The sequence below is a fragment of the Coregonus clupeaformis genome, chromosome 37 (assembly GCF_020615455.1).
Source record: "Coregonus clupeaformis isolate EN_2021a chromosome 37, ASM2061545v1, whole genome shotgun sequence".
In the NCBI taxonomy this organism is placed as follows: domain Eukaryota; kingdom Metazoa; phylum Chordata; class Actinopteri; order Salmoniformes; family Salmonidae; genus Coregonus; species Coregonus clupeaformis.
Window position 1 is genome coordinate 28,962,504 of NC_059228.1, and position 24,899 is coordinate 28,987,402.

Below are 24,899 nucleotides of genomic sequence, written 5' to 3' on the forward strand. Positions count from 1 at the left end.
GCATACTCTCTGTCGCTCTCCCTCCATCAATTCCATTCAAATTGCATGCTGTTCAAGATTTATATATTATTTATGTAGGTAGGTAGAGATAGATGTCCTAGCCTACAGTGAGGGGAAAAGGTATTTGATCCCCTGCTGATTTTGTACGTTTGCCCACTGACAAAGAGATGATCAGTCTATAATTTTAATGGTAGGTTTATTTGAACAGTGTGAGACAGAATAACAACAAAAGTTGAATCAGCCCAGAACTACACGGGAGGATCTTGTCAATCATCTCAAGGCAGCTGGGACCATAGTCACCAAGAAAACAATTGGTAACACACTACACCGTGAAGGACTGAAATCCTGCAGCGCCCGCAAGGTCCCCAAGCTCAAGAAAGCACATATACAGGCCCGTCTGAAGTTTGCCAATGAACATCTGAATGATTCAGAGGAGAACTGGGTGAAAGTGTTGTGGTCAGATGAGACCAAAATCGAGCTCTTTGGCATCAACTCAACTCGCCGTGTTTGGAGGAGGAGGAATGCTGCCTATGACCCCAAGAACACCATCCCCACCGTCAAACATGGAGGTGGAAACATTATGCTTTGGGGGTGTTTTTCTGCTAAGGGGACAGGACAACTTCACCACATCAAAGGGACAATGGCCATGTACCGTCAAATCTTGGGTGAGAACCTCCTTCCCTCAGCCAGGGCATTGAAAATGGGTCGTGGATGGGTATTCCAACATGACAATGTCCCAAAACACACGGCCAAGGCAACAAAGGAGTGGCTCAAGAAGAAGCACATTAAGGTCCTGGAGTGGCCTAGCCAGTCTCCAGACCTTAATCCCATAGAAAATCTGTGGAGGGAGCTGAAGGTTCGAGTGGCAAAACGTCAGCCTCGAAACCTTAATGACTTGGAGAAGATCTGCAAAGAGGAGTGGGACAAAATCCCTGCTGAGATGTGTGCAAACCTGGTGGCCAACTACAAGAAACGTCTGACCTCTGTGATTGCCAACAAGGGTTTTGCCACCAAGTACTAAGTCATGTTTTGCAGAGGGGTCAAATACTTATTTCCCTCATTAAAATGCAAATCCATTTTGACATGTGTTTTTCTGGAAAAATATAAAAAGAGGTGTAATAACAGATACTCTATTAAGTCTATGATTATACCCTGGCATGACAATCTAATCCGGACAGTCTTGATCCGAACTACATAAATAGCCTATTTTGTGAAGCTTGACCTTCTAAAACACATTTGGCTCAAATCTCAGCCTAAAGGCCTGCAATCTAGGAACCTCCACAATCAGAAGACAGCGGCTGACAACAATGCCAGACAAAAATTGCAGTTCTCTGATTCGTCTAAACATTTGGTGGTCCCATTAATGTGCTGGAAAACTGTGCCTAGAAGTGGCAGCAGCAATAAAAGCTTTTCATTTCTGATTTATGTTCAATGACTTTACAGAAAAGTGTGTGTTGAGTGGGGGAGGGGGGCACTTGTAGGGCAGGTTTAATGGAGGACAAATCAGAGAGGTGGAGATGGCCTCAGTGCCGTGCTGACTCGAGGACGTATCTGTCTAAGTCTGGAAGTTTGGGGTATGGCAGCAGCCGCCCGCCACACAACTGGAGTCTCTAATTTGAAGAGACAACGCAGCAGTCACACTCCAATTGCATCTCACGACCCTCACGACGCCCTGGCTCAGACCGAGGGGGACACGCTTTGTTCTGCTGAAGTTATTTCCCGGCGATGAGGGGGGAGGAATATTTTGATTTGAGGTGCTGGGCATGGTGATCAGAATCAAGGCGACATGAGAGAACAGAGGAAATGTAACCTCCCGGATGCATCCTGTGGCCATATCAAAGTGTTCAGATTAGACAAAAGTGACAGTGTCAGAGGAAAAACAGTCAACCACTGTGAGTTACATCTTAAACGTATCTACTGCATATCGAGAACGAGTAGCCCAATGCAAATTCTTGATGAAAACGGTACCAAAGTTTGAGAACTGAAATGTGCAAATATACTTGCTTCATAGACCAACAACTTAATCTGCTAATAAACTTTGAAAACCACTTAAAACTATATTAAAATACATTTCAGAATATACATGAAAAGCCAGCTCTGGTTAAGACATCAGCCTGGAGCGGACGGGGGAGATTTACGGTGGAACAGCCACATAAACTCCAGGGCAATAAATTAACCTCTGTGGCCGTTCTTGCTTTCTCTATGACCGACTTGGGCTTTCCAAATAGATTTCCGAGATTTTTCCCCAGAGTGAAGCCTAAGCCGGCCCTTGAAATTGCAGACCATTCTTCGGCTCATTCCTGGAACGTGAGCCAGAGCAAAGATATCAGTGGTCCGTGACAGAGGTGTGAGCATCTGACTGGCATGTCCAGACTAGTCACATTCAGCCTCAGGTAAACTATACTTCAATATACAGAGGTATATTAACTGAGCTGTCTGCAATATTACAATTTATACAGAAAAAATATATAAACGCAACGTGTAAAGTGTTGATCCCATGTTTCATGAGCTGAAATAAAAGCTCCCAGAAATGTTCCATATATACAAAAAGCTTATTTCTCTCAATTTTGTGGACAAATGTGTTTACATCCCTGTTAGTGAGCATATCTCCTTTGCCAAGATAATCCATCCACCTGACAGGTGTGGCTAGGGCTGTTGCGGTGACCGTATTACCGCCACACCGGCGGTCACGAGTCATTAAGGTAGTCAAATTCCATGTGACCGTTTAGTCACAGTAATTAGGCTTCTCCAAGCGCTGATACTGCTGATGGTCATTAGTAGCCTACCAAACTTGCTAACTAACTTTTTACTAACTAACTAACTAATTGTCCCTCTAATCACTCTGACATCAATCTGTAATCGAAAATCTAATCAAACACTTCATGAGAGCCCATGAGCTCATGTTGCGCAACATTTCTATAGGCTATGCAATTGCGCGAGAAAACCGTGTTATGGCCTCTATTAAAAAGAGGAGGATCCTATCAGCTTTCTATAGGCTAGGCCTACTATATTTATTTCTCAACTTTCCTAGGAATATTAGGAAAGTTGAGAAATAAATATAGTAGGCCTAGCCTATAGAAAGCTGATGGGATCGTACCTGGCTGGCATGAAAATGAACCACATGAAAAGCGTCCTCCATTCGCTATTTAAGTGCAGAGATGACATGTATTTTTCCCCCTGCCAATGTTCGAGACAGGTGCGTGATAATGGTCCATTCTAAATCGAAACGAATTTCACACATATTATTTAGCATACACTACCAGTCAAAATTTTACACACCTACTTATTCAAGTGTTTATCTTTATTTTTAGCATTTTTTACATTGTAGAATAAGTGTGAAGACATAAAAACGATGAAATAACACATATGGAATCATGTAGTAATCAAAAAATAGTTAAACAAATCAAAATATATTTTTGATTTGAGATTCTTCAAATAGCTACCCTTTGCCTCGATGACAGCTTTGCACACTCTTGGCATTCTCTCAACCAGCTTCATGAGGTAGTCACCTGGAATGCATTTTAATTAACAGGTGTTCCTTCTTAAAAGTTAATTTGTGGAATTTATTTCCTTCTTAATGCATTTGAGACAATCAGTTGTGTTGTGACAAGGTAGACAGATGGCCATATTTGGTAAAAGACCAAGTCCATATTATGGCAAGAACAGCTCAAATAAGCAAAGAGATACGACAGTCCATCATTACGTTAAGACATGGTCAGTCAATATGGAAAATGTCAAGAACTTTGAAAGTTTCTTCAAGCGCTAGGATGAAACTGGCTCTCATGAGGACCGCCACAGGAATGGAAGACCCAGAGTTACCTCTGCTGTGGATAAGTTCATTAGAGTTACCAGCCTCAGAAATTGCAGCCCAAATAAATGCTTCAGAGTTCAAGTAACAGACACATCTCAACATCAACTGTTCAGAGGGGACTGTGTGAATCTGACCCTTATGGTCGAATTGCTGCAAAGAAACCACTACTAAAAGGACACTAATAATAAGAAGAGACCTACTTGGGCCAAGAAACACGAGCAATGGACATTCGACCGGTGGAAATGTGTCCTTTGGTCTGGAGTCCAAATTTGAGATTGTTGGTCTTTGTGAGACGCGGTGTGGGTGAACAGATGATCTCCGCATGTGTAGTTCCCACCGTAAAGCATGGAGGAGGTGGTGTTATTGTGCTTTGCTGGTGACACGGTCTGTGATTTATTTAGAATTCAAGGCACACTTAACCAGCATGGCTACCACAGCATTCTGCAGCGACACGCCATCCCATCTGGTTTGGGCTTAGTGGGACCATCATTTGTTTTTCAACAGGACAATGACCCAACACACCTCCAGGCTGTGTAATGATGAGTGCTGCATCAGATGACCTGGCCTCCACAATCCCCTGACCTCAACCCAATTGAGATGGTTTGGGATGAGTCGGATGGCAGAGTGAAGGAAAAGCAGCCAACAAGTGCTTAGCATATGTGGGAACTCCTTCAAGACTGTTGGAAAAGCATTCCTCATGAAGCTGGTTGAGAGAATGCCAAGAGTGTGCAAAGCTGTCATCAAGGCAAAGGGTGGCTATTTGAAGAATCTTTAACACTTTTCTGGTTACCATATGATTCCATAAGTGTTATTTCATAGTTTTGATGTCTTCACTATTATTGTACAATGTAAAAAATAGTAAAAATAAAGAAAATCCCATCAATTAGCATGTGTCCAAACTTTTGACTGGTACTGTATGTAAAGACAAAATTAAATCAAGAATAGTCTGATGGGTGACAATATTAGCCTATCACTTGTGAATTATATATTATCACTTGATAATGATGCCCAGTTTAAGGCAAGAAACAATGCCTTTTTTTGGTGACTTTTTCAAATCATAGTCGCACACCTCATGTAGCCTAGCCCATAGGCCTATATGTTTTGATAAGGTTTGTATCACAACTAAAGTGGCCAAATAACTTCTTAAAATGAAGCACATGAATCTGCTTTACAACGGGTATAGAGCCTAACTGGTAAGTTTCAAGTTTGGGGAAGATAATTTTCACCATAAAAATGCACCTTTATAATAAAATCATTACATACATAATCACATTTGTGGTCAGTTTTGAGAATGGTGTTTTCCCGCTAATGGAACATTCGCGCTTATAGCCTACTGCTGTGTGCGCATTGTTGCGCTTATAATGTGAAGAAATAGCTAATAGTTCATCAACATTTTAAGCTAAACTTTCTGATCTGTTGCATCAACCTCATTGCTTAGAAATGTTTTTTTGATGCTAGTGGTTGTATTAATTTGAGATCTATCGCATCCCACAACTGTCCCAGACTATATTTGGAATATTTATTTCTCGCACAGAATAGGATAACTTTTGTACTATGGGGGATAGTAGATTGACATAGCCTAGTGCTTTTGCTGTTCGTTAGTACTACTCATCTTGTTGGCTGACGAAAAGTAAATGTGGACAGTTCTTCCAATATCTTCAATATGCACCTCGGAATGCGCGCAGTTGCGTCCCCGATGTGTCTGTCTTCACTTGTAGCCTGTGAGAAAGACCCGTACACGTGATGGAGAGCAGTGTGAGTGAGTAGAAGTGCTTCAGAGCAGGCAGCACTGAGGGAGAAGGGCTGCAAAAGGTATGGATTTTTTTAGGGTGCATTACGGCCACACCAAGGAGATGCCGCCGTGAAATTCTAGGCATTATCAAGTGCTTCTCAAATAGTGAATGAGAGACTGACGAAGTGTGTACAGCCTGCGCAAAAAAGCGAAGCGCTCATGCCTTTCAAGATACTTTTTTCAAATCATCATTAGTCGCATCATGCAGCCTTACAATGTCTTAAAAATCAAAACATATAGCCCAACGTTTGTAGAACAACTAAAGTTACATTAATAACTCTAAATTAAGCATATAGGAGTACCTATTTCTTTGTTAAGCGCTCAACACAGAATAGCTGCATGTGCACACTCCTCAAATCGTTTGGAGAAAATATCCTTTCCATTTTATTCAGCTTTGTTCAATTGTATTCTTCATACTATAAAATAATGCGTAGCCCACAGCCATATAACATAGCCAGATCAGGACCTAACATAACTCAGAGTATGCTATTCTGTTCTTCTGAAATAGACTACATTTTCTTCTTATCATGTTTCTTTAGACCTGTCTAAAAAAAATAATGGATTTATTGTGAAGGTGTAGGCTATATTACATGGATTTATTATACTTTTTAAAATGTAGATGTTCCAAAGGTCTGCATCAGTGGCTTGTAGGCTGTGTGAGGAAGCCAGGAGATGCTAAATTAGTTTATGTTAATTAACGGTAAATTACCGTGAGACCGACAGTTATTTGCTTGACAATCACCGGCTGACGAAATGTCGTGACCACCACAGCCCTTGGTGTGGCATATCAAGAAACTATTAAAACGGCATGATCATTACACAGGTGCACCTTTGTGCTGGGGACAATAAAAGGCCACTCTAAAACATGCAGTTTTGTCAAAAAACAATGCCACAGTTATCTAAAGTTTTGAGGGAGCATGCAATTGGCATGCTGACTGCAGGGATGTCCACCAGAGCTGTTGCTAGATAATCTAAATGTTCACTTCCCTACCATAAGCCGCCTCCAATGTAATTTTAGAGAATTTGGCAGCATGTCCAATCGGCCTCACAACCGCAGACCACGTGCAACCACGCCAGCCCAGGACCTCCGCATCCAGCTTCTGCACCTGCAGGATCGTCTGAGTCCAGCCATCCGGACAGCTGATTAAACTGTGGGTTTGCACAGAAACTGTCTCAGGGAAGCACATTTCCATGCTCGTCGTCCTCACCAGGGTCTTGACCTGACTGCAGTTCGGCATCGTAACCGACTTCAGTGGGCAAATGCTCACCTTCAATAGCCAATGGCACGTGTGCTCTTTACGGATGAATCTCGTTTTCAACTGTACCGGGCAGATACAGTGGCTTGCGAAAGTATTCACCCCCCTTGGCATTTTTCCTATTTTGTTGCCTTACAACCTGGAATTAAAATGGATTTTTGGGGGGTTTGTATCATTTGATTTACACAACATGCCTACCACTTTGAAGATGCAAAATATTTTTTATTGTGAAACAAACAACAAATAAGACAAAAAAACTTCAGCGTGCATAACTTTTCACCCCCTTAAAGTCAATACTTTGTATAGCCAACTTTTGCAGCAATTACAGCTGCAAGTCTCTTGGGGTATGTCTCTATAAGCATGGCACATCTAGCCACTGGGATTTTTGCCCATTCTTCAAGACAAAACTGCTCCAGCTCCTGAAAAGTTGGATGGGGTTCCGCTGGTGTACAGCAATCTTTAAGTCATACCACAGATTCTCAATTGGATTGAGGTCTGGGCTTTGACTAGGCCATTCCAAGACATATAAATGTTTTCCCTTAAACCACTCAAGTGTTGCTTTAGCAGTATACTTAGGGTCATTGTCCTAATGGAAGGTGAACCTCCGTCCCAGTCTCAAATCTCTGGAAGACTGAAACAGGTTTCCCTCAAGAATTTCCCTTTATTTAGCGCCATCCATCATTCCTTCAATTCTGACCAGTTTCCCAGTCCCCGCCGATGAAAAACATCCCCACAGCATGATGCTGCCACCACCATGCTTCACTGTGGAGATTGTGTTCTCGGGTGATGAGAGGTGTTGGGTTTGCGCCAGACATAGCGTTTTCCTTGATGGCCAAAAAGCTCGATTTTAGTCTCATCTGAACAGAGTCTCCCACATGCCTTTTGGCGAACACCAAACGTTTTTGCTTGTTTTTTTCTTTAAGCAATGGCTTTTTTCCGGCCACTCTTCTGTAAAGCCCAGCTCTGTGGAGTGTACAGCTTAAAGTGGTCCTATGGACAGATACTCCAATCTCCGCTGTGGAGCTTTGCAGCTCCTTCAGGGTTATCTTTGGTCTCTTTGCCTCTCTGATTAATGCCCTCCTTGCTTGGTCCGTGCATTTTGGTAAGTGGCCCTCTCTTGGCAGGTTTGTTGTGGTGCCATATTCTTTCAATTTTTGAATAATGTATTTAATGGTGCTCCGTGGGATGTTCAAAGTTACAGATATTTTTTTATAACCCAACCCTGATCTGTACTTCTCCACAACTTTGTCTCTGACCTGTTTGGAGAGCTCCTTGGTCTTCATGGTGCCGCTTGCTTGGTGATGCCCCTTGCTTAGTGGTGTTGCAGACTCTGGGGCCTTTCAGAACAGGTGTATATATACTGACAGATCATGTGACACTTAGATTGCACACAGGTGGACTTTATTTAACTCATTATGTGACTTCTGAAGGTAATTGGTTGCACCAGATCTTATTTAGGGGCTTCATAGCAAAGGGGGTGAATACATATGCACTCACCACTATTCCGTTATTTATTTTTAACAATTTTTTTGAAACAAGTTATTTTTTTCATTTCACTTCACCAATTTGGACTATTTTGCGTATGTCCATTAAATGAAATCCAAATAAAAATCCATTTAAATTACAGGTTGTAATGCAACAAAATAGAAAAAACGCCAAGGGGGATGAATACTTTTGCAAGGCACTGTAGCAGACTGGCTTCGTGTGGGAGAGCGGTTTGCTGATGTCAACGTTATGAACAGAGTCCCGCATGGTGGCAGTGGGGTTCTGGTATGAGCAGGCATAAGCTACAGACAACGAACACAATTGCATTTTATCGATGGCACTTTGAATGCACAGAGATACTGTGACGAGATCCTGAGGCCCATTGTCATGCCATCCATCCACCGCCATCACCTCATGTTTCAGCTTGATAATGCATGGCCCCATGTCACAAGGATCTGTACACAATTCCTGGAAGCTGAAAAGGTCCCAGTTCTTCCATGGCCTGCATACTAACCAGACATGTCACCCATTGAGCATGTTTGGGATGCTCTGGATCGATGTGTACGACAGCGTGTTCCAGTTCCCGCCAATATCCAGCAACATCGCACAGCCATTAAAGAGGAGTGGGACAACATTCCACAGGCCACAATCAGCAGCCTGATCAACTCTATGTGAAGGAGATGTGTCGCGCTGCATGAAGCAAATGATGGTCACACCAGATACTGACTGGTTTTCTGATCCACGCCCCTACCTTCTGTTTTTAAGGTATCTGTGACCAACAGATGCATATCTGTAATCCCAGTCATGTGAAATCCATAGATTAGGGCCTAATGAATTTATTTCAATTGACTGATTTCCTTATATGAACTGTAACTCAGTCAAATCTTTGAGATTGTTGCATGTTGTTTAAATGTATATATTTATGTATATTATATTCAGTATATATGATGTCATAAATGTTTATTTTTGTGGACAAACAATTAAGAATTTGATCACTACAAACTGGGTTAAACGTAAATATGGTAATCTTGGTTACTGTACCCTGTTAAACTTTGAAGGATTAGTTTCCGGTCACAAACACATATGGACCTTAGCTTGGTGTTAATAGACAACCATCAGGAAGCTAACATAAGTAGAGTCCCGATGGTGAGGGCCAGACATGTGACAACCATCTAACCAGCCTGCAGATTCCTGGATCCACATGTAGGCTGGGAAGATGCCTGCTCACACAGCCAGCAGACGCTCTGAGGATTCCAGCAACAATGAGATTACTGGTGCCAGCCCATTGTTTCAGCTGGACATCAACTCCAGGCTGACGGAGAGAACTTCACAAAAATAAAATACAATTTGACCAATGAATCATGTAACAACGGCCAAAAAAATCGACACAGCTCTTTGTTCATTTCACTGCATAGCCAGAATAAAGGGACATTTATTTTAGACAGCCACATTCTCCAAAATATGATTTCAAGAGGAGAGTTGGACAGTATTTAAAATCAAAGTATGGCAGTTGTCCTGGTTTAACTCCATGTAAACAAATGTTAAAAGCATTTTAACAGAGGTTATCATAAACAGTCTACAGAAAAAAAGTGCAGGGCGTTTGAGGTGCAACAACTGTTTTGGTTCTGTTGTTAATTTGTCTCGGATGTTTGGAGGACAAGCTTTGGTTTCTTTCTAGAGCATAATTTCCCAACAGCATGTGTAGTTTCTAACAAGCTTGTATTGTTCCCTCGTAATTGAACAAGCCTTTGATTTGTAAATGCTCAAGTGTATAAAATAGATCCGCTCCCATCGTCTGGACAGTGGGGTGGCCCATCAATCAGTCACACAGTCAGGAAAGGGATGCTCCAATGGGAGGAAAAATACTAATTAAATAATCTATGGTCCCGCAACACTTCCATAAAGTCAACCCATAACCCTACAAACAAAGATGACGGTACATCCACTGATCTCCGGACACCCATTATCGACCACTTTCATCACTGACCAGAACTGTGGTCCTGCAGTTACAGTACATATATTATAAACCCCTACCACCTGCACCCCCACCCACTTACCCCAAGGCATCCTCAAGATAATTAAGACAACCAAGAACAAACATGCTCTTTCAAGTCCCATAGGCATTATGCGTGCCAAAGAAAAGGTGTGAGCAATCATTTAGCACTTACTGAGCGTTACATCCATTTACAACTGAACTTGAAGACAGTTCCAAAAAACAGTTCACCATTTCAAATGCCATGGCATGCTGAAATGCTGCCTTTGGCTCTCATTAAACTTTTGAAAAAATGTGAACAATCCAATAGCAATTAAAAGTTAATTATCACCATAGCCTCGACATTTCATTTACTAAAAACAAAAATCAATGGCTGTGGCCTATTGAGGTGGTTTACAAATGCAGCTTTGGGCTTTTAGCACAAGTAATTACTTCTCCATTGACACACGGTCTTCACGCTTTTCAATGTTTCAAAAGAAGTCACTGTAGGGCTGTGCGTCAAATACAGATGTCTTCAGCCTGAGAGGGCGGATGCTACCGCCTGACTCACTTTCTCACCTATCAATTAGTGCTTCCACCTCACTCTCCCACCTTGCTCTACCCTCCTCAATCGACTCACATCTGGCCAAGGGTGGGAGCGGTGGAGTGAGAGGCAGACCAAATATTTCCTTCAGCAGAAAAAAATTACTTCCACCGAAAAGACAATGTTACTACTGACAACAGTTTATTTAGGAGAAAATTGCTATTTCTCAGAGGCTAGGTCAGGGATGATCAACGCTTGATGGATTTTGCTACAAACCCATTTTGCTCCGATGATATCATTTGAAAAGGATATCACTGTGTTCCAACAGGACCTCGGAGGCTGGGCTGAAATGTATATCTCTAGAACCAGAATCACCAGTCACTGATCAACACCTATGGCGGCCATAATGTCCTATGTTTATGTAGACCTAAGAGTATACTCAAATTGGCCCATATGTTCATTGTATTCTATAAAACAGTGTTTTATATTTCATGCAAGCATCACCAAACTGAGCTCGTTGGGAACACACTGCCCTTGGCCTGCCTTTGTTAGTGAGATCAGCCCTAGTGGGGGCGTAAGGAGATCTGGAACAGGGAAACAACCCAATTCAAGACCGCATGACGTGGCCAGCCATCATTGTTCAAACGGTGTTGGAAAATAAAACATGGGTCCATAGAGCCAGTCCCAAAACTCAACAATAATAGGAAATTAATCGCTGACACAAGCAGCTCAGCTTGACGACACACTCATGGGTGGCAGTTCAAACCCTCGTCGCCAAATAGAGACAAGAAGTGCTGACAAGAGAGGAAAAACATGAAAGCTGTCCAGGTGCACCGAGCCAACGTTGGGATCAGTTGACGCCAGCCGGGCTATGGACTAGAACATCGAACACATCACGAGCACAGTGTTGCATACCAGGACACCCTCATGGTTTTCTATCCTCAGATAGGAGGGGATGTGGAGAGTGAGATAAGTTTGGTGCAGAGCAGACACCATAGTGGTGGGAGTGGTGCTCTGGCTGAGGTCTGTTGGATCATTACCTTTTGGGTAATATAGCAATGGGAGGTATCAAAAAGGGTGTAACTACAGACCTAATAATGACAAAAACTATTTTACACACTGAAAAACATTTTTCAAGTACCAATAACCAGTGGTGTAAAGTACTCAAGTAAAAATACTTTAAAGTACTACTTAAGTAGTTTTTTGGGGCATCGGTACTTTACTATTTCAATTTTTTGACAACATTTACATCACTTCATTCCTAAAGAAAATAATGTTCTTTTTAGTCAATACATTTTACCTGACACCCAAAAGTACTCGTTAGATTTTGAATGCTGAGCAGGACAGGAAAATGGTACAATTCACACTTATCAAGAGAACATCCCTGGTCATCTCTACTGCCTCTGATCTGGCGGACTCACTAAACACATGCTTTGTTTGTAAATAATGTCTGAGTGTTGGAGTGTGTCCCTGGCTATCCGTCTGGTTTGCTTAATATAAGGAATTTGAAATTATTATACCTAAGTACATTTGAGCAATTACATGTACCTTTGATACTCAAGTATATTTAAAACCATACTTTAAGACGTTCAAGTAATATTTTACTGGGTGACTTTCACTTCAGTCATTTTCTATTATGGTATCTTTACTTAAGTATGACAATTGGGTACTTCACCACTGCCAATAACTCAAGGCAACTGACAGTGCTACTCTTATTTTCTTAATAGGATAATGCAGTTTATTGCTCACTTGCAGCTTGTTAGGTTTAAAATTACTGGGATTCAATATCAACACACAGGCAGTTCCCTAAGCACTTACCTTTAAATGCAAATGTATGTTAGACATTGTAATCATATGGATGAGTACACATAGCAGAGTTCATGATAGACAGACATTTCTGCAGAACCTACAGAGCTATGTCGACACCTGCAATGGAAAACTACAGCCTCTTCTGCCATAATGCATCCCAACTCAACCAGCTATACACATAGTTTAAGAATACTTTTTCATCATATAGCATGAGGAATTATGAGCAGTTCCATTTACCGGCAGAAATTTTAACTCTGACCCTTACAAATTGACCATTTTAAAAACGGTATTTAGACCACTTAACGACCAGCGCTGTGAAAATGTCTCTGGGGTTTAATTTCAGCAGAAGTGCTAGATCAGCTGTGCTATCGTTTACAGTTTCCTCCAGCGCTCCCCCAAAAGGTAATCTGACAAAAGAGAAAAAAGCAGTGTCCCTGGTGAATTATGAATCTCACCTCCCGTCATGCACCAATGGGTAGGTTATTCTTGGACTCCCTCCTCCACCATAAAATAGGATGTACATTCCATGAATTTAAATATCAGACAGTAACATGGCAGTCATCTCTGTTATCTGTCTTGAGTGACAAAAAGCAATTGATTTTTTCCAGAATGGCCGTTTAGTGAGGGTCTATTTGTTGGGCACTTGTTGATCATCACCAAACATACTTTCCAGGATTGTGGATCTCCTCCAAACCTACTTTGCTGGATTGATTGATGGTATATAGGAGTTGTCATCCAATGCTTCGAAATTTCATCCCCTTGACTTGACATTTATCACTTTGCTCTTGCTGGTAATTTATGATGAAGCATCGACTTTGTGATGGCAAAGTTGAACATTTGGATTGAAATGTCAAATGCCCTTGAAAAACTTTAGAGCAGCGAGCGTTTCCCAAACCATTTCTGTTCCGGGAACTACCAAATCACCAACAAAAGTTATTGATGACCACCATTTGCGGAGTTGAAGAATTTAACATAAAATATCTTAGCGGTCAAATTAAGACTACATTTTATCAGTGAATGTAACATAGGGCTGATCCCATTTAATCGACTGGTGAATTGTTTGGTCGATAGGCTGTTAGTCGACCGATAATATTTTAGTCGAGCAGTTAAAAACAAAAATGTTTTTATGGCACGTCTTGATTGATGCCTGTCTCAGTGGACTAATCCATTGCGGAGGCAGCATTGATGGCACACCAGTAGTACATTTACCGTTAACTCCCATAATTTCGAATCTACAATGTTTGTCTGGTTACTGTAATTTCTGTTGATGCATCCAATATATTACTATTATTATAACTGTCACGCAGATCAGTAGAAATGGTACGATAACTTGGCAATCCAAATGGAAAAGGTTGCCGACCCCTGGTGTAGCCTATTACCGGCAACTTCAGAAGCATAATGCAGAATCTGCAAAGGCCAGCAGCAGCGTGAGGAGGGTCAGGAACAGGGTTTTTTCTTCTTGTTAGGCTATCTTGATCGCTGGCTCCCTCAAGTCATTTTGTGTCTTAATTATTTAATCACAGTTTACTTAAAGCATCAGGCAAGTTCAGTAGCCTACATATAGTTGACTTTATTAAAACACATAGCGTGTGTCTATACATGGAAAAATACGTTTAAAAAAATTGACCAGTCGATTGGTCGAAAGAACAGACGACTCTTGGTCGACTAAGATTTTTTTATTTTGTCGGGGACAGCCCTAATGTAACAGATTAAAGGCCTGTTGTAGTGTAAAATTGCTTATAATGCCATATATACACACGGAATTTACAAAACATTATGAACACCTGCTCTTTCCATGACAGACTGACCAGGTGAAAGCTATGATCCCTTATCGATGTCACTTGTTAAATCCACTTCAATCAGTGTAGATAAAGGGGAGGAGACAGGTAAAAAAAAAAAAAAAAAAAAAAGATTTCTAAGCCTTGAGACAATTGAGACATGGATTGTGTTTGTGTGCCATTCAGAGGGTGAATGGGCAAGACAAAATATTTAAGTGCCTTTGAACGGGGTATGGTAGTAGGTGCCAGGCGCATTAGGGAGGGGGTACAACTCAATATTAGGAAGGTGTTCTTAATGTTTTATAAACTCAGTGTATATTCAACTTATTTCTGGAGGGGGGAGAAAAAAAAACATTTATACCCCCGCGGACCACAGGTTGAAAACCACTGGTCTAGAGAGGGAGTCGGGGACTTTTTACCTGGTTTATACATGGGAAGAAAATTGACAGGAAAGTGAGAAGGCTCTTTAATATTTGCCAGGCCAATGTAAACATGCTAGTGATGGTAGCACCAGAGCTATGGGACACACAATCCCCCGACTTGACTTGCCTTTCTACCCTGCCTGGCTAGAAGAGTCGCTCAGTGTACACATGCTGAGATATGCCAGTGCACATTCACAGGAAGCAAATGTTTAAATTCACAGATCATCTCAGAAAGTGGTGATTATCTTTCCAGAGAGACTGAGCTTTAACGTAAAAAAGGAGATTTGGGCCTCGGGTCGATGCCAGCGTCTCGGTCAGCCTCAATAGAATTGTTTTATTTTATTTATTTTGCTTTTAATTTCCTGTCCGTCACGTTTCTTCCGCCCAGCGCAGTCTTTGCCCTGAATGGACCCTACCCTCACAGAGCTCTTCCAAAGGCTACTCGCTTCGCCGGCCAACTAGGCTATCTGATTACTGAACATGACGTCTCTGAAGTGGGGGAACATCTCAGAACAAGCTTATGGGTGTTGAAAAAAGGAGCTTGACTTGACTTTGAAACATTTGCCAAAACTGCAAAACATCCAGAGTTACAGCAATGGAAAACCACAGCTGTGAGAAACCGCACCCATCCCTGTTCTCTGCAGAGCTTGGGATAATTTCAGGATTAGTATTGCTTCCCATCACAATGGGACAACCATGCATCCACCTGAGCCTGCAGAGTGGAGTGGTGGTAGAGGGAGGTTACGGGTTCAGGCGGTGGGTGGGATGCTGCATCCTCTTAGTCTGGATAAGGTATTTTCTGGCAGCCGCTCCAGTAATAATAGCATTCACTTCCAAGACGTAAAGCTGAGAGATGGCATCGACCCCTGTTTGTTTAAGACATTCTCCACAGTGCAGAGGCTCAGTGCCAAACTCCAGAGGCTGGGGCCCCTTCTCCCCATTCCAACGATATAGAGATATCATGCTTCAATCAGGGTCCGAGTTAGCAGTGCTTTTTTTTCCAGATAATAGGCAACGGAGGACTCCTAATGAGTGCAAATGCATTCTGTTGCCGTGGTGAAGGGAAAGGGAATAATTCAGCAATAAATTAAGGAAAGAGGAGGAAATGAAACCAAAGACAAGCCAAAACAATAGCAGAGTAAATTATCCCTTAATATAGCGGTAACTTATATCAGTCTTACTTCCACTGGACAGTCAGAGCGTTAAGAAGAGGGATAGAGGATGACATTCCTGCATGTAGACTTAAAGCATGTAATATATAATGCATGTAAACTGACTGATGGAAAGGGAGAGAGAAAGAGAGATGGAGATTTTGAAACAGATACATAGGCATAAATAACATCCACATACATTTGAGAAGGTAATTCATTATGAGATGAAGTGTCGTGAATTATGAATGGCATCAAATATAGACAGAAGGTACTACATTTCAAAAGCCCTTAGTCTGCTAAACAAAATAATGAAATGGATAATACTTTATTACTTACAGTGAATACAACAACACTACACTACGGACATTGCTTTTGCATTTATTTGGTCGAAAAAAGCAATTCAGTGGAGTGTAGTAGACAACATTGCAGCAAGGTGGGTGTTAAGACATCGCAATGAAGGAACTGTTGACCAGCCATTTACCGTAACTACATTTTGGTCCAGATCTGCTTTTTTGGTACGGTGCACTATGTTTACGCCGAAAGAGTGACGGCATAACAAGACTAATCACAAATGTTTACTTCAGAACACAGTGCAGGTCGACAAGCAAATCTAACCCTACTTGCCTCAAGGTCATTTTCGCAACTTGTTTAATGCTATGATTTCTTCCTTTTTTTGATGGCATCATCAAATTATTCTAACGAGGGCTTGAGGAAAATATATATCTTTATTTTGCTGTACAAGTGCAGGAAGAACAGATGGACAGAGAAAGACGGAGAAAGCAGTTCTGATGAGTTCCATGTGGAAACAATCTGATTGAAGCAGCAACTTGAGGCCTTGAGGCCTGCCACATCCTTTGATTCCAAACAGAAAAACACTCAGACACACACACACACACACACACACACACACACACACCTCTGTGATTTGCCTTGCCAGCGGACAAAAAGGGGGAAACATTAACTTGCCATGACAACAAAAGCAGCCAAGGCACGGCCCTTGTGTTCCTCTCCTTTACAACTCCCTGCGGTGAAACACAGATGAGAGCAGAGAGACAAAGCAGTACACACCTGCAGCTATGTACCTCTCAGACACTGGGCTGGGGGAAGCTAGTGTAGACGTAATGGCATAGGTAGCGTACAAGGAGCTGGTACAATGCATTGAAGGTTTAAATGTTGGGGGAAGTATCAGGGTTGTTTGGGATTGGTTTGTAATAACACAAACAGCATATAGAGAATGCTGGAGATTGCCAGGGAGTGTGCAGAGCCCTGAGGAGGGGTGGGGGGGGGACGCTACTGCCCGCTGTGGGGGAGGGATGAATGGAGAGGAAATGGTGAGATGAGAGGGGACATGACTCCTATATTTGGGAGGGGGGGAAGGAGAGAGTGAAGAAGAGAGGGAGGGTGACAGAGACAGACAAGCCTGCATGCTACTCCTTCTCTCATCAGCCTCCAACATATTTTAGATTCCGATAATTCTGTGACTCCCGCATCCCCCCTTACTCGGAACCAAATCCCCAAGGGACTTAAAATGAAATGGTTGCTGTGGTTTAAGTGATGGACCGCTCAAAGCTAAATGTCCCCTTTCGAAGAGAAGTGCTAAAACTAAACATGGTGAGACAAACCAAAATCTTGTTTGTCGATGTTAATGGGGGCCTGTTCGGCCCTCTTTTTCCTGTAGTCCACGATCAGCTCCTTTGTCTTGCTCACATTGAGGGAGAGGTTGTTGTCCTGGCACCACACTGCCAGGTCCCTGACCTCCTCCCTATAGGCTGTCTCATCGTTGTCGGTGATCAGGCCTACCACTGTTGTGTCGTCAGCAAACTTAATGATGGTGTTGGTGTCGTGCGCGGCCACGCAGTTGTGGGTGAACAGGGAGTACAGCAGGGGACTAAGCATGCACCCCTGAGGAGCCCCAGTGTTGAGGATCAGCGTGGCTGATGTGCTGTTACCTACCCTCCCCACCAGGGGGGGGCGGCCCGTCAGGAAGTCTAGGATCCAGTGGCAGAGGGAGGTGTTTAGTCCCAGGGTCCTTTGCTAAGTGATGAGCTTTGTGGGCACTATGGTGTTGAACGCTGAGCTGTAGTCAATGAACAGCATTCTCACATAGGTGTTCCTTTTGTACAGGTGGGAAAGGGCAGTGTGGAGTGCGATTGAGATTGCGTCATCTGTGGATCTATTGGAGCGGTATGTGATGTGAGTCATGACCAGCCTTTCAAAGCACTTCATGGCTACCGACGTGAGTGCTACGGGGCGGTAGTCATTTAGGCAGGTTACCTTCACTTTCTTGGGCACAGGCTCGCGTCACTGGGCAGCTCGCGGCTGGGTTTTCCCTTCGTAGTCCGTAATAGTTTGTAAGCCCTGCAACATCTGATGAGCATCAGAGCCAGTGTAGTAGGATTCAATCTTAGTCCTGTATTGATGCTTTGTCTGAGGGCATAGCGGGATTTCTTATAAGCGTCAGGATTAGTGTACCGCTCCTTGAAAGCGGGAGCTCTAGCCTTTAGCTCAGTGCGGATGTTGCCTGTAATCCATGGCTTCTGGTTGGGGTATGTACGCACGGTCACTGTGGGGACAACGTCGTCGATGCATGTATTGATGAAGCCGGTGACTGAGGTGGTATACTCCTCAATGCCATTGGATGAATCCCGGAACATATTCCAGTCTGTGCTAGCAAAACATTCCTGTAGTGTAGCATCCGCGTCATCTGACCACTTCCGTATTGAGCGAGTCACTGGTACTTCCTGCATTAGTTTTTGCTTGTAAGCAGGAATCAGGAGGATATAATTATGGTCATATTGGCCAAATGGAGGGAGAGCGTTGTATGCATCTTTGTGTGTGGAGTAAAGGTGGACTAGAGTTTTTGCTGGTAGAAATGAGGTCAAATGGATTTAAGTTTGCCTGCATTAAAGTCCCCGGCCACTAGGAGCACCGCTTCTGGATGAGCATTTTCTTGTTTGCTTATGGTCTTATACAGCTCGTTGAGTGTGGTCTTAGTGCCAGCATCGGTTTGTGGTGGTAAATAGACTGCTACGAATAATATAGATGAAAACTCTCTTGGTAGATTGTGTGGTCTACAGCTTATCATGAGGTACTCTACCTCAGGCGAGCAATACCTTGAGACTTCTTTAATATTAGACATCGCACACCAGCTGTTATTGACAAATAGACACACACCCCCACCCCTCGTCTTACCAGACACGTAGCTGTTCTGTCCTGCCGATGCACGGAAAACCCAGCCAGCTCTATATTATCTGTGTCATCGTTCAGCCACGACTCGGTGAAACATAAGATATTACCATTTTTAATGTCCCATTGGAGATCATCCAGTTTATTTTCCAGTGATTGCACATTGGCCAATAGAACAGATGGTAGAGGCGGGTTACCCACTCGCCGATGAATTCTCACAAGGCACCCCAATCTCCACCCCCTGTATTTCCATCTTTTCTTCATGCGAATAATGGGGATTTGGGCCTTCTCTCGGAGAAGCAGTATATCCTTCGCGTCGGACTCATTAAACAAAAAATCTCTGTCCAGTTCGAGGTGAGTAATCGCTGTTTTGATTTCCAGAAGCTCTTTTCGGGCATAAGAGACGGTGGCAACAACATTATGAACAAAATAAGTTATAAACCATGCGAAAAAACAAACAAAATAGCACAGTTGGACAGACACAGGACTTACTGAGGTGAAGGCCAGGAGCTCTTCTTCAGTCAGCTTATGGACGGGGTTGTTTTTCTGGAAATCAGTGCTGCAAGACAGAGACATGACACACTAATGAACATTAAGTTATACATCGGATACTTTTCCCCCTCTGTTTTGATTTATTAACAGTCAAGTGCTATTGTTCATTTCATTGACGACTCATCATTGGCCATTAGACAGAATTGCCTGTGCTATGATAGAAAGGGCTTTCATTGTCCCCGAGTCTATGAGACCATTCATCTACAGGTAACTACCAAAATAAAGAAATACAAAAGTATATTGAAAGCAGGCGCATCCACACCGGTGTGGTCCCTGAGTTAATTAAGCAATTAACATCCCATCATGCTTAGGGTCATGTATAAAAATGCCCAGTTGCCCATTATGTTGGCTACCCTGGCTAGAGGATGAGATCTCAGTGTCTTTGAAAGAGGGGTCTCAAAGGAGCAAAGGGGGTTTAAAGGGTGTGTGTATGTGTCTCAGTCACCAGATCTCAACCCAATTGAACACTTATGGGAGATTCTGGAGCGGCACCTGAGACAGCGTTTACCACCACCATCAACAAAACACCAAATGATGGAGTTACTCGTGGAAGAATGGTGTCGCATCCCTCCAATAAAGGTCCAGAATCTATGCCAAGGTACATTGAAGCTGGCTCAACGTCCTATTATGACACTTTATGTTGGTATTTCCTTTATTTTGGCAGTTACATATACATCACTGCACCATCTGAGGGGCGATTGATTTCAGAATGAATTGTGAATTTGTTTTTGATTAACAGTTCAGAGTGGTTTTGCGATCCCTCAGCCATGTGCCTGCCTGGCCAATTGGCAGGTGTGCAATACTCCCATGGGCACAACACACTGTGACCTGGACAAGGCAGATGGCTAGAGAGTGGTTTACTCTCCATTTTACTGATCTGAAAACACAAGCTAAATGAAAGCAATGTGGAGAATGGCTACCAAGAATTAGCTCTCACTTGTCAAGCAGCCATTTTAGACTATTGAGATGCACCCGTAAAGGTAGAAAACCAAACCCTGAATGGAAACTTCTGTGGCCAGCTACAAAACCGGAGCAGGTTTTGGCAGGAGGGGAGCAGTCAAGTTGGGGGTGTTAGGGGAGTCTGTTTTCCAGACCAACAAGGATTTTGATTTCAGGAAAATTAGATTCAGTAATAACCAGCACTCCTTTACAAATTGTGTTTATTATTTCCCCACTTAAACATAGTTGAGCATAGTCTGCCAGGTGCATACAATACAAGCCATGTTCTCCTGCCTTGGACATAGGTGTCCTGATGGGGGATGGGGATGGGGGGGCAGTGTGAGCTGTCCATCTCTCTATGGGTGTGTGTGAAGGGAGGGAGTGACCTGTGGAAAAGCCACAGAGTTCGCAGGGTTCTCCTGGACCCCTTCAGTAGTACTAAATGAATACGGTCACTTAGAGGAATGTTTTATATGATAAATCACGTACCACTCCATTTACTATTAATGGTTGATTGTGAACTTTTTTGATTACACTTACAATTTCTGAATGTCCTTATTTAATGGCGCTGGCCAAGTTCTATGCGAACAGTTTATTGTTTCTTAAAAAGGTAAATTTACTCCCCAGTTATGAAGGACAGATCTTTAACGGCCATTATTCTTAAAACCTTTTAGAACGGTCACTGAATAATTGCAAATAGTAAAGATCTGGCACTGGTTTTCTGACTAACGGGGATCTACGAACACGGATTTGATGACAGAATTGCAGTCTGTAATTGTTTTCTGGCACCAGTCCTGTAGTCCACAGGTCCATAATTGGTAGGCGGTGGACGGAGTATGGCAACAGCGGGTTTAGGCCAGGCTGGTGCAGTCATTCCGTTTAATGTAATATGAAGGGAAACCAATACCAGCCAGCGCCATTGACATCTAGTTCCTTTTTTTTTTTTGCTGGCAGGTGGTTGTACGGGGTGTTACTGGGAGTTGCCAGGTCCCCAGGAACGGCAGGAACCAAAGTCCAGGGAAGAGAAGGGATAATCCAGATTGGGTCACATTCCCAAAGCTCAGTGGAGCGGCGTGAACTCGTTGATACACTACGCCTGGGAATGGTAGGGGAGAGGGGGAGCACAGGGCTGGAAGTGGTAGACTCCCAATCCTCTACACATGTGCAGTGTCAAGTACGTGCGAGTGCGAGCTTGTGTATACACTGGTGTGTGTGTGTGTAACTGTGTGTGTGATGAATGCACACGTTAATACTATTGAATCTGTGCCGTTTTAATTGGTACATAGATTTTACCTTTTTTCCTTTACAACCTATCAAGTATCGGGGAGGAAAGTATTTGATACAAACACGGCACCGGTGCACTATATTAAGCTTATATATTTGAGTCGGGTGTTTTACAATGATTTCACCAACTTTATCTCTTGCTTTTTGACCCCATGAAAAAGATGGCCTGTTGGCCAAAACATTGATATTCCCTATTGAACCCAGTCAAGGATTACAACCCAGACATTCAATCTGGCTATAATGGTTCCTCTACCAAAACTACAGTGAGGGAAAAAAGTATTTGATCCCCTGCTGATTTTGTACGTTTGCCCACTGACAAAGAAATGATCAGTCAAAAATTTTAATGGTAGGTTTATTTGAACAGTGAGAGACAGAATAACAACAAAAAAATCCAGAAAAACGCATGTAAAAAATGCTATAAATTGATTGTATTAATGAGGGAAATAAGAATTTGACCCCCTCTCAATCAGAAAGATTTCTGGCTCCCAGCTGTCTTTTATACAGGTAACAAGATGAGATTAGGATCAAACTCTTAAAGGGAGTGCTCCTAATCTCAGCTTGTTACCTGTATAAAATACACCTGTCCACAGAAGCAATCAATCAATCAGATTCCAAACTCTCCACCATGGCCAAGACCAAAGAGTTCTCCAAGGATGTCAGGGTCAAGATTGTAGACCTACACAAGACTGGAATGGGCTACAAGACCATTGCCAAGCAGCTTGGTGAGAAGGTGACAACAGTTGGTGCGATTATTCGCAAATGGAAGAAACACAAAATAACTGTAAATCTCCCTCGGCCTGGGGCTCCATGCAAGATCTCACCTCGTGGAGTTGCAATGATCATGAGAACGGTGAGGAATCAGCCCAGAACTACACGGGAGGATCTTGTCAATGATCTCAAGGCAGCTGGGACCATAGTCACCAAGAAAACAATTGGTAACACACTATGCCGTGAAGGACTGAAATCCTGCAGCGCCCGCAAGGTCCCCCTGCTCAAGAAAGCACATATACATGCCCGTCTGAAGTTTGCCAATGAACATCTGAATGATTCAGAGGAGAACTGGGTGAGTGTTGTGGTCAGATGAGACCAAAATCGAACTCTTTGGCATCAACTCAACTCGCCGTGTTTGGAGGAGGAGGAATTCTGCCTATGACCCCAAGAACACCATCCCCTCAAACATGGAGGTGGAAACATTATGCTTTGGGGGTGTTTTTCTGCTAAGGGGACAGGGCAACTTCACCACATCAAAGGGACGATGGACGGGGCCATGTACCGTCAAATCTTGGGTGAGAACCTCCCTTCAGCCAGGGCATTGAAAATGGGTTGTGGATGGGTATTCCAGCATGACAATGACCCAAAACACATGGCCAAGGCAACAAAGGAGTGCCTCAAGAAGAAGCACATTAAGGTCTTGGAGTGGCCTAGCCAGTCTCCAGACCTTAATCCCATAGAAAATCTGTGGAGGGAGCTAAAGTGGGACAAAATCCCTCCTGAGATGTGTGCAAACCTGGTGGCCAACTACAAGAAACGTCTGACCTCTGTGATTGCCAACAAGGGTTTTGCCACCAAGTACTAAGTCATGTTTTGCAGAGGGGTCAAATACTTATTTCCCTCATTAAAATGCAAATCAATTTATAAAATTTTTGACATGCGTTTTTCTGGATTGTTTTGTTGTTATTCTGTCTCTCACTGTTCAAATAAACCTACCATTAAAATTATAGACTGATAATTTCTTTGTCAGTGGGCAAACGTACAAAATCAGCAGGGGATCAAATACTTTTTTCCCCTCACTGTATCACCTTTACATTCTGTCTGCTATTCAATCACAAAGGATACTTATCTTACCCCAAAACTGCATGGCACAGAATTCCAGGGAGTTTAAGTAAAGCAATTATTAACCATGGCGACAGGGGTTTTCGGGTGTACTATATTCCTTTACAGATAAGCGGGGAAGCAGGTTTGCTACAACCTCACACACACGACCCACACCAATCCCCCTTCCGAGACCAGTGGTTAATCCATTTTGAACGATCAGTCATTCCATTTATATCGCAGCCCAGCGTAATTATGTTTGCTAATTATTCCACGCCTATAGTTTGGTCACTTACCGAGGCGAGATGACAACTTTTTAACAACAAGCCTTCTCACACATGCCCAATTAAAGAGCGACATCAAAGTGTGGCCCACAGCATGTAGACTGACTCTGCACCATAGGGTCAATGAGCTCCTATGTGCCAGTAGTCTCCTCTAAGGCTCAGCCCTTTGGGGGGAGGGAGATGAAGGGACAAACTGCAGAAGGAAGCGATGCTCTTTGATAAGACTGTCTCTAGAAAGAAGTACAGGGAATTTACAGAGAGATGGAATTTGTAAGGAGAAACAATCGTAACATTGATGAGGGCCAAGTGGTGAAGAGGAGTAATGAGTAACACCTGATACTCCCCCCTAGGTCCAACCCAAGGCAGGGGTGTGGTTAATACAGCACACAGCCCTGAGGTTCACCCCTGGAGCAGATAGGAGGAGAGGCAAAGCACCAGAGTACAGAAAGAGGACACAAAGCAGAAGTGGTTTATGAGGGGGGACCAGCCACAAGGCAGGATGGTAAGGAGAGAAGAGGAAGTGTACCAGCCACCATGCTCAGCGCGGAGGGGCCACCCCTATCGCTCAACAGATACACAATGACAGCTAATGAAGTTGGACCACAGTGTTCTCTCTCCCACTACAATAATCTCGTCCCCTCTCTACATTCTACATCACTCTCTCACCCTTTCTCCCAGCCTCTCTCCCTTTACTTTACCTACCCCCCCTTCCCCTCCTTGTCCCTTCCTTTCTGTCTCTGGTTTACCCTTCTCTCACTCTACCTCCCCCCACCCCTACCCTTCCTTGTCCCTTCTTGTGCCACTCATGCTCTTGGCATCTGT

At 43.1% G+C, this 24,899-nt stretch overlaps 1 protein-coding gene across 2 annotated transcripts in view; it reads right to left on the reverse strand.

Moving 5' to 3' along the window:
- The window catches only part of ttc27 (tetratricopeptide repeat domain 27), a 112,595-nt gene that overhangs the window by 39,640 nt on the left and 48,056 nt on the right, over nt 1-24,899 (reverse strand). For both annotated transcript variants that reach the window (XM_041866363.2, XM_041866362.2), the window contains one exon: nt 19,699-19,765. In XM_041866363.2, coding sequence (XP_041722297.1) covers nt 19,699-19,765 — 67 coding nt within the window. The remainder of the gene's footprint in view (nt 1-19,698; nt 19,766-24,899) is intronic.